General features: G+C 46.1%; 1 protein-coding gene across 3 annotated transcripts in view; it reads right to left on the reverse strand.

Annotated features, from left to right (window-relative positions):
- Positions 1-16,517, reverse strand: part of Eif4e3 (eukaryotic translation initiation factor 4E family member 3) — a 66,319-nt gene that overhangs the window by 36,804 nt on the left and 12,998 nt on the right. The window contains exons 1-2 of one of the 3 annotated variants that reach the window (XM_029535524.1): positions 6,642-6,772; positions 6,045-6,189 (exon numbers count right to left, since the gene is read on the reverse strand). Coding sequence is in view for 1 of the 3 variants with exons in the window: in XM_021190951.2 (XP_021046610.1) it covers positions 3,288-3,412 (125 nt within the window). In the remaining 2 variants the exon portion in view is untranslated. Of the gene's footprint in view, positions 1-3,287; positions 3,452-6,044; positions 6,190-6,641; positions 6,773-16,517 lie in introns of those variants that run through there. The other 2 variants (XM_021190951.2, XM_021190954.2) reach the window with 2 other exon arrangements.

Genomic DNA, 16,517 nt, shown 5'->3' on the forward strand with positions numbered 1-16,517 from the left:
CCTAAAGACGAGATGTAAGACATTGGGGACTGGGGGTGCAATGGTGGAGGCACGTGTACCCTTCAACATCAGTGATCAAGGAAGGTCTTGCCAGGAAGGTGACAGAGAAGCAGAAACTAGAAGGAGACTACAGATTTGGGAAGGCAGTCCAGAGAGCAGCAGCGATGGCAGCAGCACAAACAAAGGCCCATACCTGGGACACTGGAGAAAGAGTAAGGTGGACCAGAGGGGGAGCAACAGAGATGAGGAGTGTAGGCTCCAGTTATTCTTCAGGTTCTGCTCTGGGCAAGGGTAGCTACAGATGGCTCCAGGATTTGGGGCGGGGGTGTGTGTGTGTGAGAAACTGGGACAGAGATAGATGAACTGTTAACTGCTCATATCTAAGCTCAGAAGACATCAGGGGAGAGCTGTGAGGGCAGCTGAAAAGATGGCAATGGTGCACGCAGGGCAGGCAGAGGCATCAGGATCTATCTGCCTGGGGTGTTCTGTCACCTCCTGCTTCAGCTGGAGCTACAAGCCTTCCTGTGTCTGAGTGGCAGTCCCTTGTGGGACAGGCCCCAAGGACTGGGTCCTGGGAGAAGCAGAGGGCAGGAGGTCACCACACAATGACCTGGAAATATGTAGAGACCCTAGTGGGAATGGAAGGCAAAAACCACGCCGAGTTTAGATGCCAAGTTAAGGGGAAGAAGTCTCTTCACCCCACGCACTGACCCATGTACTTACACTCTTAACCACAGAGCCCGCTGGTTTCAGCCAAATAAGGTTTGGCTTTGCAGCTGACTACTCAAAACTCGAGTGCTTTCTGAAGGCTGCTCCAATCTGTTTGGTAGGGAAATGGACTTAGGATGGTCGCTTCCTACTGCTGAATTCCGATCCGTGATGCAGTGGCGGCCAGGGGTCAACCTCAGGTATCTTTCCTCAGTAATGCCCCCCCCCCCCCACCCATCTGCTCTGGTCCTCTCCAGAAAGATTCTCTTACTAGGCTGGAGCATAGGCCAAATAAGGATAGGCTGGGTAGCCAGTGGGTGTGAGCGAACCACCTGTCTCTGCCTTCCCAGGCAGATCATAAGTACGGCGTGAGCACTTATGAGTGCTACATCCCTAGGCCTGGCCTTTTACTTGGGCCCTGGGAAAAGGCTGGAGGGATGTAGGTCCTCACGAGTGCACAGCAGTTTACCAAACCAGCTTGCTCCTCTGCCCCATCAGTTGAAACGTATTAAGCTCTTCCTCCACACCAGGTACCTGCTTTACATCCATCACTCACAATAGCCCTGTGCAGCAAATGCCACAGTTGTGTTCACTTAACACTGGAGTGCAGCTGGGTGAGGCTGGGCAAGGTGCTGCTGCTGCTGCTGCTAATGATCCTGCTGCTCTTCCTCCTCCTCCTCCTCCTCCTCCTCCTCCAGTCGGCTATAAGGTAGGACTGCCTGAGACAGGAGCTAGAAGGAAGCCTTGGATCTCCAGCCTGAGGAAGGTTGCCCTGCAGGTCTCATAAGAACCCCACTACTCTCTGCAGTGCTCCTTCTCTGGGGGGTAGGGGGGATTCCAAGTTAACTTGCAGAACCTGAGGTGTTCTTCCCAAGTGTGCCTGAGGGTGGGTAGAGCCTCTATAAATAAATACAGTAGACTCTCAGAGAAGAAAAATAGAGTTCAATAAAAATTACGAGATGATGGATCAGGCACAATGTTGAAACTAGTTATAATTTCTAAACGTATCCAGCATTTCTATTAAAGGTTTAGACACTATAGAAGTAACACATTTCATTTATTGAGTTTTTAGCGGGGGAGGGGTTGATTGCAAATCAATGTAAAAAAGACGTCATTTGTCATTTGTACTTTTACTAAAGTGACCTATTCTTAAGGTTGTCCTCCCTCTGCCTGGGGCTGGGAATTGAACCCAGGGTCTGCTTCCTAAAACACATGTGCTCTACCACTGAACTACACCACCAGCCTACATATCTTACGTTAGAAGACATTACATGTTTTCGTAAAGCACTCGTGGACATACAGGATACATGGACATACACCTTAGAGTAGTCCTAAAATATGCTGTTCTAAATCGACTACAATTTAATCCACTGAAAGTGGAGCTCTCTTGATCCAGGTTTTTTTTTGGTCAGCACACCCACAGACTGAACCACAAGCCCCGTTGTATACCTTGAAAACATATACCAGGTACCAACTTCACAGTTAGAAGACACCTTTGAAAACGAAGTCATGACTTCACTGTGCTAGTGTCTGCCAAAACCCAAAGCCACTCCTGTTATGACAGCCAAATTCTGGAAACTCAGAATGAAAGTGAAAATGTTTTTGCAAATCTCTCCCATCCCCAACTTCTCTGTTTCTCCAGGAAACAAACTGGCTCCGGGTGTAAATTCTTAGAGGTAAGGGCTAATCTGTCAGGAAAAGAACTGTCTTTGCTTAAAACATGAATATCAGTTTTAAAAAACAAACAAATTTGCAGGCATGGGTGCAAAGCTAAAAACAAAACAAAACATCCGTGTAGAATATAAAACTAAGTCTCTCCGGAAACTGTCACATACATTTCCTCCTAACTCTTAAACCATGGTTAACAGTTTCATCAAAGTTCCCACACACTTGTGGAAACAACTTGATTTATCATTACCCGCACAGATGACAGTCGTTAAGAAAGGATATCCACTCATCTATCCACGCAACAAAACTAGTAGTTCTACTACTACCACAAAGGCACAGTTCTAAGTGCTGGGACACTGCATGCAGCCAAAGCCAGCCCCAGCTCCGTGAATCTCGCTCCGGGCAAGCGAGGGACGACCTGATAACAAACTGAAAATAAGTTCACACTGCAAGCACGCGGTAGCATTGAGCATTGTGATGAAAAACAAGATACAGGAGATACAGGATCCTGTGAGAAGTTTCTATTTTAGACAGGGATCTGAGGACCTCACAGAGGCTAGGGCACCAGAGCTGTCCCCGCAAAGCTGTCCTGTATCACAGAAGCCCCAGCTTACTCCAGACCCCCTGCCGGGGCTGGGGGAGCAGGTGCCCGCAGCTAGGTCCCAGAGCTTCCCTACCGCCGGCCAACTTTTCTGACTGCTGTCACCGCAAAGGTCAAGTCCCGGGCAAACCTAGCACCCCAGGGATACGCGGGGCAGCCTTCCCCGGCCGGCCGCGACTCCCTGCCCAGCGGGCTGGACGCTATCGGAGACGCGCGGAACTCTTGCTGTGTCCGCGCGAGGCCCCCCCAGGCAGCGGCGCGCGTGGGGCGAGGACGCGGCCGAGACAAAGCGGCGGGGCGCGGCCCTCACCTGTCCAGCCAGAAGGTCCAGGGCGAGTGCAGCGGGACACCGCCCGGCTCCGGCGGCAGCGCCGACAGAGCCTTGTCGAGAGGCTCGCTAGCCCCGGGGGGTGCAGAAGCCGGGGGCAGCGCCATGTTCTCCGCCGGCCAGGCCGCGGACAAGCGGACCCGAGCGCCTAGTAGTCTCCCGGCGCCAGCCCCGCCCCGCCCCGCCCCGCCCCGCGCCCCACCCCGACCGGCCTCGGCCCTGCCCCAGTCCAACAAAGGCCGGGCCCGCGCCTGGAGCAGAGGACCCGAGGGAGAAGGGCAGAGGAACAGTCACCCGGCTAACCCCGCAGCTGGGGCCAAGGACAGATGGAAGGTCCGGCCGATGGATCAGTGCGGATGGAGTCTCAGAGTCCAACAGTGCGAGAGAGGAAGGAGAGGTGGATTGACATACCAGCAATCAGAAGGCTGGATGGGAAGGCTGGCAGATGGCTGGAGGAGGGACAGAGGGATGGAAGGGCAGATGGAAGCACAGTTGGATGTGACAGATAGATGGAGGGAGGACCAATGGCCGAACAGATAAAGAGACTCCAATGTCTGAGAGAGTAGAAACAAGGTACTAAAGGCCAAACTAACTGAGGCCATTGAGTTGTACTGAAGCTATGCACGCCTAGTGGAGAGGATGAAATTACCTAACAGTGTAGCCTAAGGGAACGAGGTTACTATCCTTCCATCTCTGTGAGCCACGATGTGCCCACAGAATGCCCGGCTTTCAAGAGAACCCTCAGAGTCGGCCAAAGTTCTCCAGCTCTGCCTCCAAGCCCAGCAGAGGAAGCGAGAGGGAGCTGCAATTCTGCACTCATTGCCTACACTTGTGAAAATCCAGGAAGTCACTGTAACCAGAGACCACTGAGTTCACAGTAAGAGGAAACCTCAGGCAAGCCTCCTCCCAGGCCTTGGTTAACCCTGTCTTCAGGAGAAAGGCAAAGGCCTGGAAGCAAGCTGGGGGTGTGCTGTTGGTCAGCTGCTCCATTTGTTACCTGACCGTGTTGCTTTCTGCTTGAGAGAATAGCTGGAGGATAGGGGTTTTATGGCTTCATGATAGCTTGTCCTGAGCCCAGGGCAGGTGTCCTCTCCACAAGCTATCCCAGGCAAGATACAATAGCAACAAAACAGTCGGTGTGCTTTGTGAGCCCTTCTTGGAATGTAACAAGATTCTGAGTCTTCCAACCCTAAGATACCAGGGTCCACCTGGTCACATGCATTTGTTGTTTCATCTTTCTTTACCTTTTCAAAAAAAAAAAAAGCACACCTATGACATCGTTAAAGCCTTTCAGAGTGCTTTACCTATTAGCTTGTATACCCCTTAAATAATGTGATGTGGAAGATATCATCCACCCATCTTATAGATAAGGGACAGAATAGGTAGGCTAACCCCAAGGTCACATGATTAGTACACGATAAAGCTGGGATTCGAAGAGGTGTGTTAAGACTCTAGAGTTGAGGATTTCCACTGCTAGACTGTTGTGCACATCTGAACAAAAGCTAAAGGTCCAGAGAGTAGAAATAAGCCATAAATAGGAGGTCTCACTCTCTCCCAAGACAATCAATCTGTCGCCCAGAGGAACCCGTTGCCAGCAGCTTCTAGAAAAATACACATGTGTGCATACAAACATACATCTCAACTTATAAACTGTATCTCCAAATCTTTTTATAGAAGAAACAGATGAATTTTAACATCAATGCTACACTGTTTTCTTATTTGGCATTATGTCTCTGAACATCTTCCATATCAAGACGCACAGACCTACCTCACCCAAGGTGTGAACAGGACTCACTATATAAGCAGGGGTCCCCAACATCTGCTCTTCCTAGCTATTCTCTTCTCCGAGTAAACCCACCCTGGGCATCTCATAATTACATCCTCATCCGTTCAGTCTCACTTCAGAGTGAGTTTGGAGGATGAGAACAGCTGCCTGTGTTTAAGACTCTGGTCCATGTTGCCAAGTTGTACAAGATAAGCACATATCCATGTTTGTGATCTATAAATAGTGCCTGACTCTGAGGACTCAGTGACATTTATCTGTATGAAATTCTAAAGCACCAGTAAAGAGAATGGCTGCTTTCTAATGATCACAACTAGTCAAACTGTCAGACTCTGTTCCTTCCTCATACCCTGTAATAATCACTCAGACAGAAAGGGCTGGCAGTGCCTATAAAATAAAAAGTCACATAATAAAATCCTTCTAGGACTTCGAGCCAGAAGGAACCTGAAAGTTTTTCTGCTTTACACACCACCCCTTTGCTTTGGTTTCTAAGGTCCTCAAAATTACATGTGCTGCCGGATCATGACATGGATATTCATCAGTGAAGAAGGAGCCCTTGTAGTTTTACATTTATTAATGTTTCTATTTCGATGGCCTGACTGCGTGTCTGCATCTTATACTGTAAAGACCTGAGGTCCATTTGGGAAGTTGGTGACACACAATGAGTAAAATATAAATGAACAAAGAGTTCAGGCAACATGGTTAAGAACAGGGGAGAAGATGCTGAGCACTTCTGTCCCCTTCCCACAAACACATGTTGATTCTCATGATGCTTCAAAATTATACTTCAGTAAAAAGATATTAGGAACATTATTTCACTTGTATTCCCCACTTCGCAAGTAGATGGCAGGAGCCAGAGTCTCCAGGTAGACAGGGCACGGGCACGTTGTGTTCCCTAAACAAACACAAGGCTATGAGAAAGGAAGCTGGAGGCCCAGAGAGGTGAGGTGACTTACCTGAGGGCACTGCTCTAGGACATGACAAAGGCAGAACTAGAACGAGGGTCGCTTGAGGTCCAGGCCAAGGTGCTCTCTCATTGCATAACACAAAATGCAGATGCCTTGGGGTGGCAGGAGAGAGGAAAAGGTGACCCCACAGCCCCTAGCAACAAAAACAACAAGAAAGGACTTGAGGCACTCATAAATAATTAAGCTATTAGCTGCAGCAGTGACTCCCCTCCCCGCCAGTATCCAGTCACCAAGGCAACTTGGGCAGGGTGCCTGCTGGTTGCCTGGTAACAGTGTGGTCTGTTCCCCTGACATGCTCCCTAGGCATCAAAGGATTTGAGAGCTGGAAAGAACCTTCCGAAGGGGATCATCATTCCAACCCCTTCATTTCCCAAATGAGGAAATGGAGGCCCAGAGAAGCTGGGTAACTTGCCCAGGGTCACACAGCTACTCAGAGGCACAGCCAGGCTCCATTTTCAGTCGTTTTCCATTAGTGTACCAGGGATGCCCCAGGAGAACCATAGATGAGAGAGAAGCTCTCTCTTTCTTTGGTGCCTAGAGAAACAAGAGAGTCGAAGCCAGTGAGCAAGCAAGAGAGACAGAGACCTTGAGTGTTCATGTGCAATTAGCAGGAGCTGGTAATCCCATCAGCCCAACTTTCATCATCACCATGGTAACATGGGTGAGGTGGGTGCTGGTTGCCTAGTAACAAGTGGTCCTCTCTCTTCCACTCATATCCGGCTCCCTGGGAGGCACAGAAACAGTAGAATGTTGGAGTTGGAAGAAAAGACAAGGATGCTAACTCAGTCCCCTCCTTTAAACAATGAAGGATGTGTGGAAAGACTGTGCATATACACAGTTCAGGGCAAGCTAGGGACATTCCCTTTATTTATGTACTCCCACAGCAGAGGGAAGCAAACCTTATACTTTATACATGGGTGTAAATGTCTGATGGTTTCTTGTGTTTTGTTGTTGATGGTGGCTTGTTTTTTTTTTGTTGTTGTTGTTTGTTTTTTTGTTTTTATTTTGTTTTGGGTTTTTTTTTTTAAAGGAGACAGTTCTACCATGTGTCCATATAGTGGCAATACGAAACAGCACAGAGTAGATATTAGCAGTAAGACTTTGAATCTCTAAGGCCAGAAAGTCTGTGTCACGTGGGCCAAGGTTCCCTAGGTGAGAAACAGGCCAGTCCAGATCCTGCTAGCCATCATTCATCGAGAAAATGTGCACATGACAGGGCAATCACAAAGATGCTGCCAACGTTCCATTCAGTGAATGCTTGCAGACCTGCTATGCAAATGCCACCACCCTAGTCTCTTGAGATCACCACTGAACTATACAGACAGGAGGAACCTGTGTCACAGTGACCAGGGTTCATGTAAGTATATGGCTAGATCTGTACCCACTTGTGCAATTGTCAGATGGGTGCAGGCCCTCACTGGCAATATGCTGTTTACATTGCTGGGCTCCTTCTCTGAGACTTACAACTTTCCTGTTTACAGTTTGAGGTGCTACAAATAAGCCAGCCTGCCTGCCTTTCACCTAGGAATTACAAAGAAAAAAGGATGTCCGTGGCCACTAGGTGGCAGACCTCAGACCTCAGACAAGCCTGGGGCACAGACCTGCATAGAGCCTCCAGCAAAGCAAGTGTTTTACAGTTTCTCAGTCCTACGGCCACGGCTTGGAGGGGGAATGTAAAACTAGTCTGGGACTCTAGTAGGGTGAGAGGAGACTGCAGTGTGTGCTTTAACAGCAGTTGCTTTGCCTGAGTCTGAACTAAGCTTTAACTGCAATCCATGGACAATAAGTTTGTGGAGTCCCAAATTCCTCATCCAAGACAAGGAGATGGTGAGATAATCTGCCTTTGGTAGGACTGCCCTCTTTGATACGTTCCACTCAGTAAAAGTTCAACCAGGGTTACTGACCCAGGATCTAATGGCTCCTGAACTCCATAGCCATCCACCCACTTGCCCATTGTGGGCCTTGTCCTGTCTTCCCCATACCTTCTGATTTGGTCTTCCTTCTTTCATGAGAATACCACCTACCCCTGCTTCTCATTCCTTGAGTCTCAGCAAAGGACACCATGGGCAGCTGCCACACACTCTTAGCCAGCCTCCCTTTCTTCAAACCTATCTTCTCACCAGCTGACACGGTAGCCAAGCCTCCAAACACTGATCCTACCATGCCCTACGGCCCTTCAGACTTCTCGTTACTCTCAGGGCAAGCTACACTCTTTCTGGCAGCCAACAGGACCTAAGTTCCTTGTGCCTGTCCATTCCAGAGCTGACTCTTTTCCTGTCCTCAGAACTTCTCTAGGGCCACAGGGCCACTGTGTAGCTGTTTCTTTATTGACCCCTTGTAGCTGGCTTTGTCTCTTGCCCCAGGCTTCCACTTGAATGTAAAGTGCCCCCTCCTGATTATTTCTTTCTATGTCACAAGCTTTGTGAATCTACAGTACACCCCCTGCACCCCAGCACACACACTGGAATATCTGGTCCCATGTCTTTGTTGCAGCACCCTTCACAGGTCTGCCACCTGCTGGCATGCAAGATTTGGTAAGGAGCTGACAAGGGTACCCGAGTTCTGGGGACTGCCTTGCTTCTTGGGTCCACTCCTCCTCTTGTCCATGGATGGCATGCCGGCCCTACAGCGTGATTTTACTCCTCTGTTCAAGACTCCAGTGGCTGTCTCTCATAGGCTGAAGTCTGAAATCTCCAGTCCAGTGCCTGGATCTTTCACACCTCCCCCTGCCTTTCCAAATGCAGTTGGAAGTCTATTTCCAAATATATATGGATATATACACGTGTGTATATAAATAGAGGTACGTAAACATACCTCTATTTACATATACTTGGAAATACGTAAATTTATATTGAATATATTTGAAAAATCTATGTGATCCAAGCAAGCCTGCTTCTATTCCCTCCATGTATCTAAGCTTAGACTTAACCTGAGCTCCTGGGGACAGAGCTGGTCCCTCCCCACTCCCACAGTCCAGTTCTCAGCCTCTGTCTGGCTCATGGGAGAATCAGATCTCCTAACCCATTGGTCTACTCCTACTGCGGTGCTTACATCTCTTCAGAACTGCCTGAGACATTTCCTTTCTGCCATTAGCAATCTCTTAACTGTCCCCTGAGGGTAGGCAAAAGTTCCACTGTGTGAGATACAAAGAGATGTGGGGCACTGCCAACCAGGGGCGAAAAGAACCCTCGGACACTCACTCTGGTGAAAGGGATGCTGGGAATCAACTCTGCATTTGTTGTTGTTTGAAAATCAGAGCCCTGACAATTTCAAAAATAATGGTCACATGCCTAAGCCTTAGGAACCCCAAGGAAGGAACGGGCCTTTGCTGTGACTGCACAGTGGTCTGTCACTGTTCCCTTAGATGGTTCCTGCTGGAGCCCACCTTCCGTCCTCTTGGCTGCAGGGAGGAAGTAATCTCCTTTGCCCTTTGTGGGACTTGGTAAAGTCTGCACACCATGAACAACCGTCTCTTTTGCCTGGGATTGTCCTGGTCTGAGTACTGAATACTACGTCTCAGTAGCCTACCCTGGAAAACTTGGAGCAGCCGATCAGTTAGAAGAAGGCTTGTAGCTCACCATCAGGTCCCCCTGATGTCACAGCATGAGAACATAAATCTTGATACAAAAAATATATATAAACTTACTAGACAAACATATCAGGAACATATTAGGAAATGACCAGCTAATTCATGTTTCGCAAAGCCTCAGTGAGCTGAAGCCCCTGAGTTGAGAGCTTGCCTCTGAAGAGCTAAAGAAAAAAGAAAAAATACTAAAGTAATGATTATGGGATGTAAACTTGGCAAATGCCTGAAGAGTAACCCCTGCAGGAGAAAGATGCTTTTACAAAAGTGCCTGTGGAACTATTCTGTTAAATAACATATCTCATATGTCTCTTCTTTCCCCTCTCAGTGGCAATGTGATGTGTGGTGGTGGTGGTGGTGGTGGTGGTGGTGGTGGTGGTGTGTGTGTGTGTGTGTTGTGTGCATATGTTAATGCACATGCGAAAGAACAGGCTACAGGTCAACAGGTGCCTTTCTCAATCCAGTCCACTTAACTTTGAGATAGGGTCTCTCACTGAACCTGGCCTTACTTATTCAGCTAGGCTGGGAGGCCAGAAGATCCAAGGACCCATCTCAGCCTCTTCCGAAGTAGGATCACACCTCTGTGGCCAGATTTTTATACGGGTGCTGAGGATTCAGATCTTATACTTCTGTGTTAACAACTTAACCAAATGGGCCATCTCCCCAGACCAGTCATTTATTTCTAAAGAGTTAAGTACATTAAAAGTTAGGAATTCATTACCAACTGATGGGCATTCAAGAAGTAAAGGAAAATAAAGTAGGATTTAAAATGAAGTCACACACACACACATACACACAGAGGGGGGAGGGAGAGAGAGGAGGGGAGAGAGAGATTTGTGTAACATTTTCAGGACGATAACTTCCATGCTAAATGGCTAAATGTTAATTAGGAACATTGAAGATGCTGTCAGACACTCATCAGGGGGAGTCTCTGCAGTTATTAAGTATCCTGAACTAGGACAAATATCAGTAGGAATGATAGAACCAGAGGGCCTGGTGATGTCTCACTTGTTTTTATTTTCATTTGTTACATAGCATATACATACTGTTACATTGTGTGCTGTAGCATTACTTTAAAAGTTTCTTACTATTCTTGGTCAATAACTTACTTTCAGAGGCTAATAATGTGTACCTATTGACATGAGGTATAATATTGAGATACCTGGTGGCCCTCTGGTGACTTTGTATCAAGTGTTTCAGACTATAAATAGTTGCTATCATTGACAATGATTTAGGGATACCAAAGAATCACTTTGTTCTTCCAAACTCACTTGAACTCTCAAAACTAGACTAAATTCTCCCACATTTTTGCTCTATTTCCTACCATTCCAAAAATGTCTAAGGGTCATGTTTTCTTACCATATTGAACTTAAATATTTTATGTTACATTAAATATAATCTTGTAAATCTTATAAAATGTAGTGCCATTATTTTTCAAATTTTGAAAAGCATAGTTAATGATGCAAATAATTCCCTATTTTTCATTTTGAGAGAAAATCATTAGCTGTACTCTCCTTGCAAGAACAGGATTTAGCTGTAAGAGGACACAGGCCATCCATAAAGACAAGATATAAATGAGCAGTGGAGAGAGGCCCCTCCTGTTTAGAAAGTCCAGATGGAAATGAACAGTGGAATCGTTCCTCTGCAGATCAAACAGTGCCTTAATAAGTTGGAGCATCATGGCTGTTGACTTTATTTAATAGGAAGATACCAGAAAATGACTATGACCCGACCCATGGCAGTGGCCTCGTTTTCTATGTTCATCAGTATTTGGCTAGGGAGGCCTTTCCTTTCATTCTGAAGGAAATTTACCTCTGAAATGGGCTTCAGGCCCTACCTCTCAAAAGTGCCCCATGTTAAAGAAGAGAGGGGAAAAAAAGCCCTGAATAGAACTGAATTGTAGAAATGAAGAGTGTGGTCAAGTCCTTTATCAAAGACAGAATCAAAATACTTCTTTTACCAGGCAATCTGGTAAGTACAGGTTGTCATGGAAACAGGATGTATTCTGATTATAGGAGGAATGACATTGTTCATCTAACTAGGTGTTCATCTCTTCTAAATGGGGAGAAATTGTTGTAGCTGAAATCCATTATATTTCTTTCAAATCTGCATTAAAAACAATCATTTATTTCTTTTATATGGGAATGCTCAGACACAGAGCCCCTCTCTCATAAAACGGAGAATTAAAATTACTTGCAAAAGAATTGGTGTGTAAATAAAAAGACATAAAATGAAAATGAGTCCTGTAACATGAACCTATCGATGCACTGTGAAGGGCTGGGAGAGCGAAGCCAGGCAGTATAATATAAAGCCTCCGTACCCACTGCAGGGCATCCCTTTCTTCAGGAGCATTAGCAACTGGGTTGAATAGAATGATCCATGCCAGAATAGCTGTCTGGAAGTTGAGGTGAGTTGCTAACAGGTTTGATGTTAGCCCTGGATTCCTAGTGGAACCATAGAAGGGGCGTGGACACAGCTGAGTGGCAGCTTCCACTCTTCATCAACAGCTGAGAAACATGGAAGCCAGGCTGTCGATAAGAGATAAAAATCTTTCTGGATCAAACAACCTAGAAAAGCAACCATTCTTTCCCTTTTCCAGGTAGAAAATATTTTCTCCACCTCTCCCACAAAAAAGAAAGCAATTTTTTAAGTTTTGTTTTATGTCTCAACAAATCCCTTATTTAGGCACTAAGGCCAATAATAAATACAATAATAGAAACAGCGGGCTGGAGAGATGGCTCAGCAGTTAAGAGCACTGACTGCTCTTCCAGAGGAGTCCAATTCCCAGCAACCACATGGTAGCTCACAACCATCCATAATGGGATCAGATATCCTCTTCTGGTGTGCATGAAGGCAGCTACAGTGTACTCATATACACAAAATAAATACATATTTTTAAAAAATGGGAATAGCTCCAACATATATAAAGAACACTTTAAGCTCAACAAGAAAATGAATGACTTGACTAGAAAAAGAATAAAACAGATCTTGAAATCTCACCAAAGACATAGAGGCAGCAAATAGCATAAGGAAATATGTTCAACATTCTGTATCATCAGGAAATTTAAAACAACAGTGACATAACTCACTAGAATGGCTAAAGCCTCAAACAAATGCTGGCACAGATATGGAGCAGGGGGGGGGCTCACATTCATTGCTGGGGATGCTAAATGGTACAGCCACTTTGATAGAACCCATCAGTACCCTAAAAAGCAAGGATTCCTCATCCCAGAAGACCAAGCAACAGTACCCCAGTTCTTTATGAGTTACAAACACATAGACAAATGTTTACAGCAGCTATACTCATGACTGCCATAATTCAGGTGAAACCAAAGTGGCCTTTAGCAGGTGAGTTGACAGTAGAATAGTGCTATTAAAGAGAAGTGTGCCTGTTATTAAACCATTAAAACACCCAGGGTAAACCACCTCATTAGTTGAGATAAACCAATCTGAAAGGTCACATACTATATGAATCCAAACCCACAACATTCTGGAAAGAAAACTATGGAGACAAAGATCAGCGGGCCAGCTGCTCAGGGAAGGAAGAAAGAGACAGACGAGAAGAACATGGCGACTTCTAGGGCAGTGAAGCTATTCTCTATGCTACCACAATGGTGGACATGAGTCATTACATATCTGCCAAAACCAAACACAAGTTAAAATCAAGAGCTACGTGTTAGGTGACATGTGACGATGCTGCTGCAGCAATTATCTCAGAGGATGCACTCTGGCGTAAGACATGGCATCAGGGATGGGGTGGGAAGCATTTTCTACTCAGTTTTGCTGTGAGCCTCAAACTATGTTAATAAGTAGAACTGCCAGCTTCATAGTGCATGCCGGAAGGATACCCTGGAGAAGCAGAGGTTGTAGCATCACAGGTTGGAGTCCAGCCTAGTCTATGCCCTTAACGGTGCTGGTGACATGGCACAGTGGGTAAGAGAGGGCTTGCCACACAAGCATGCAACCCTGAGTTTGGAGTCCTATGTACATGTGGGGTGACTTGAGAACTTGTTATCCCACACTCAGGGGTGCAGACAAGTAGATCCTGGGAGCATGTTGGGTAGGAAGCCTTGTTTTCCCATCCCCCTCAAAAAAAAAAAATCAACGTTTAGTAAGGGATCCAATCTCAAGGGACTACGACAGAGCACTGAATGCCCTCTTCCTGCATTCATATGAATATGCATAGGTGTGAAAACATGCATGCATGCATGTATGTGTACATGCACACACACACACACACACACACACACACACAAAACTACCTTCATTTTCATCAGTACTTAACCATGTCCTGCACTCCCTTATCTATTCCATAGATCGGCCTTATGGTGCAGGTAACATTACCTTCCCTGTCTCATACACTGGATTTTAATAGAATTCCCATCATGTAGCAAACAAGTATAGACTTCCAACCCAACTCCCTACGTCCTAGCCTGTCTCCCTAACACTAGCCCATTCCTCTACAGGCCTCCACCCACTGAAAGCACCTCCATGTCTTCTAAGAAATGAGGTAGGCTCTTGACCTGGGCACATATTCACATTATGTCTCTGAGCATTTGAAACAGCATAGCGGGGGACAGCACCTCTCTATGCATAGTGTATTGTGGACACCCACCCACTGAATAAACAGTACAACTGGCACACATCAGACTACAAGTCAAAGCAAGTTGGTATGTATCATAAACTCAGTTGAGTCACCTGCTATGGGAGGATTGTCTGCATGTCATAAACCCACAGATACAATCTCTATTAGGTCTTGATGGTATGGCTCAGTGTTTGCCTGGCATTGAAAGGGGAATGTGGAAATATATTCAGAGTCCGCTTATAGACTTGTATGAAAATTGCATTATGTTTTCAGCATGTTAAAAAAAATCAATTAATTTTTTAAAATCTCAGTGAAGCCCAAGCACAGACAAAGGAAGGAAAAAGAGGCACACAAGACAGAGTATAATCAAGTTGCTCAATACCAGAAAAAAAAATTATGTGGAAAAGAATGAGAGCAAAGTTAGAGAGTTCTTTTCATAGAAAATAATTTGGGTACGAAGACAGAATAGTCGGACAATGTCTGCAACTTAATGAGAAGATAAAGCAAGACTGTCCATCTAGGACTACGCGCTAAGTAAACACTGCTCAATTACAAAAGCGAGGAAATCTCTATCAGAAAAACAGTGAGCATGCTTTTGCGATTCCTCCCTCCAGCGCACCATAAATAAACCATAAGATGACGGTGAACAGGGCAGAATGCAGGCACCGGCTGGGTCCTTGGCACACAGGGATGAAGCCCCCCTAGGTCTTCCTGTGTAACTCACTCCTCACACTTGGTGAGGGAGACACTGGCACCCAGAAATGCCCCTGGACACAGAAGGAGTCTAAAGAAAGGGCTTTCTCTAGCCAGAGTACCAGGAAGGGAGGGGCTGGCAAAGGCGGAAGCCCACAGACAACACCGCCAGCCAAATACAAAGGATACAGCTGTCACTGTGCAGCTATGCAAGCCAGCAACACCAGGAGGGAACTCAGATCCTGAAAAACCCAGAAAGCAATGGCGTGAGGTGAACAAAACCCGGAGCCGAGGAAACAGCAGTCTGTACGGGGGTAACGTGCTTGCCTGGAAAGCGTGGGTTCAATTCCCAGAGCCCAGGGAGGAAAAAAAGAAAAGAGTGGTGGCCTATGTCTGTGATCCCAGTAGGGGAGGGGTGCACAGGCAGATATCTGGAGTACCGCTGCCAACCATTCCAGAGGTGGGGACAAGCAGACACTGGGATTCTCTGGGCAGCCAGCTTAGCCTTCTTGGTGAGTTCCAGACCAGCAGGGGACTCCATGTCATGAAATCAAGGTGAACCAGGCCTGGGGAGTAATGACACCCAAATAATTTCCACAGGCATACGCATGCGTGTGAGCACACACAGAGAGACACAGACACACAAGCAACACCCACAAATCAAAATAATCATGACCCAACAAAAATGCTATCAAAAGCAACAATGTGAATAAACTGAAAGGAAAAGAAGAAAGAAAGAGAAGGTGTATGCAAAGAAAGCGGTTAACTAATGTCAGGGAGAGCAGAGCCAAGCTGCTCAGCATCAAGGAAGGGAACAGCACACCGCGAAGCATCCCTGCCAGGGAGACGGCTCATCCCAAATACTTGTGTCCCAAACTACTAGGCTTCAAAGTCTTAGGATACAGGAAAGGATGCCTGATGGGCAGGAAAACAAACAGGCCACCTACAATTACATTTGGGGGTTTAGGCCTCCCATCCTGGCAACAGGTAGGAAATCAGCAAAGGCATAGAAGGAAGGAATGCCTGGTGTGCAGTGATGAGGACCTAATGGCCACTGTAAAAGCAGGGTTCAGATCAGTGAAACCAAAGCTGATCCCTAGGGCTCACTGGTTACCCAGCCTAGCCAAATCGATGAACTCCAGGTTCACCTAGAGACCCTGTCTCCTTAGAGAAGAACTGGGTAAGCTATTGGTTGTCAACTTCCGGCCTTCATGTGAACACATGCGTGTGCATCCCTACACACATCTACACACATCAACATGCACATATGTCACATGTGGGGGAGGTCTATTTCCAAATGCTTGAAAATTAAACAGCATTCATATGGAGAAAAATAGTAAAGAAATTTAAAATATATATACCTAAGTTAACATAAGACAAAATCTGTCAAAGAAGTGAAATTGCTGCTGAGGGGGAATTTATGGCATTAGATGCATATACAGGGGAAGAGAAAAATCAACAAAGCTTACTTAATGTGTTATTGTGGTATTCATAGAGAAATTAGATTAAAAGAGAAATAAACAATGAGAAAAATCAAAGGAAAAACAGAAAAAAATGATACTTTTTTCTTTTTTCTTTTTTTTTTTTTTTTTTGGTTTTT

This window comes from Mus pahari, chromosome 2 (assembly GCF_900095145.1).
Source record: "Mus pahari chromosome 2, PAHARI_EIJ_v1.1, whole genome shotgun sequence".
Classification (NCBI taxonomy): Eukaryota; Metazoa; Chordata; class Mammalia; order Rodentia; family Muridae; genus Mus; species Mus pahari.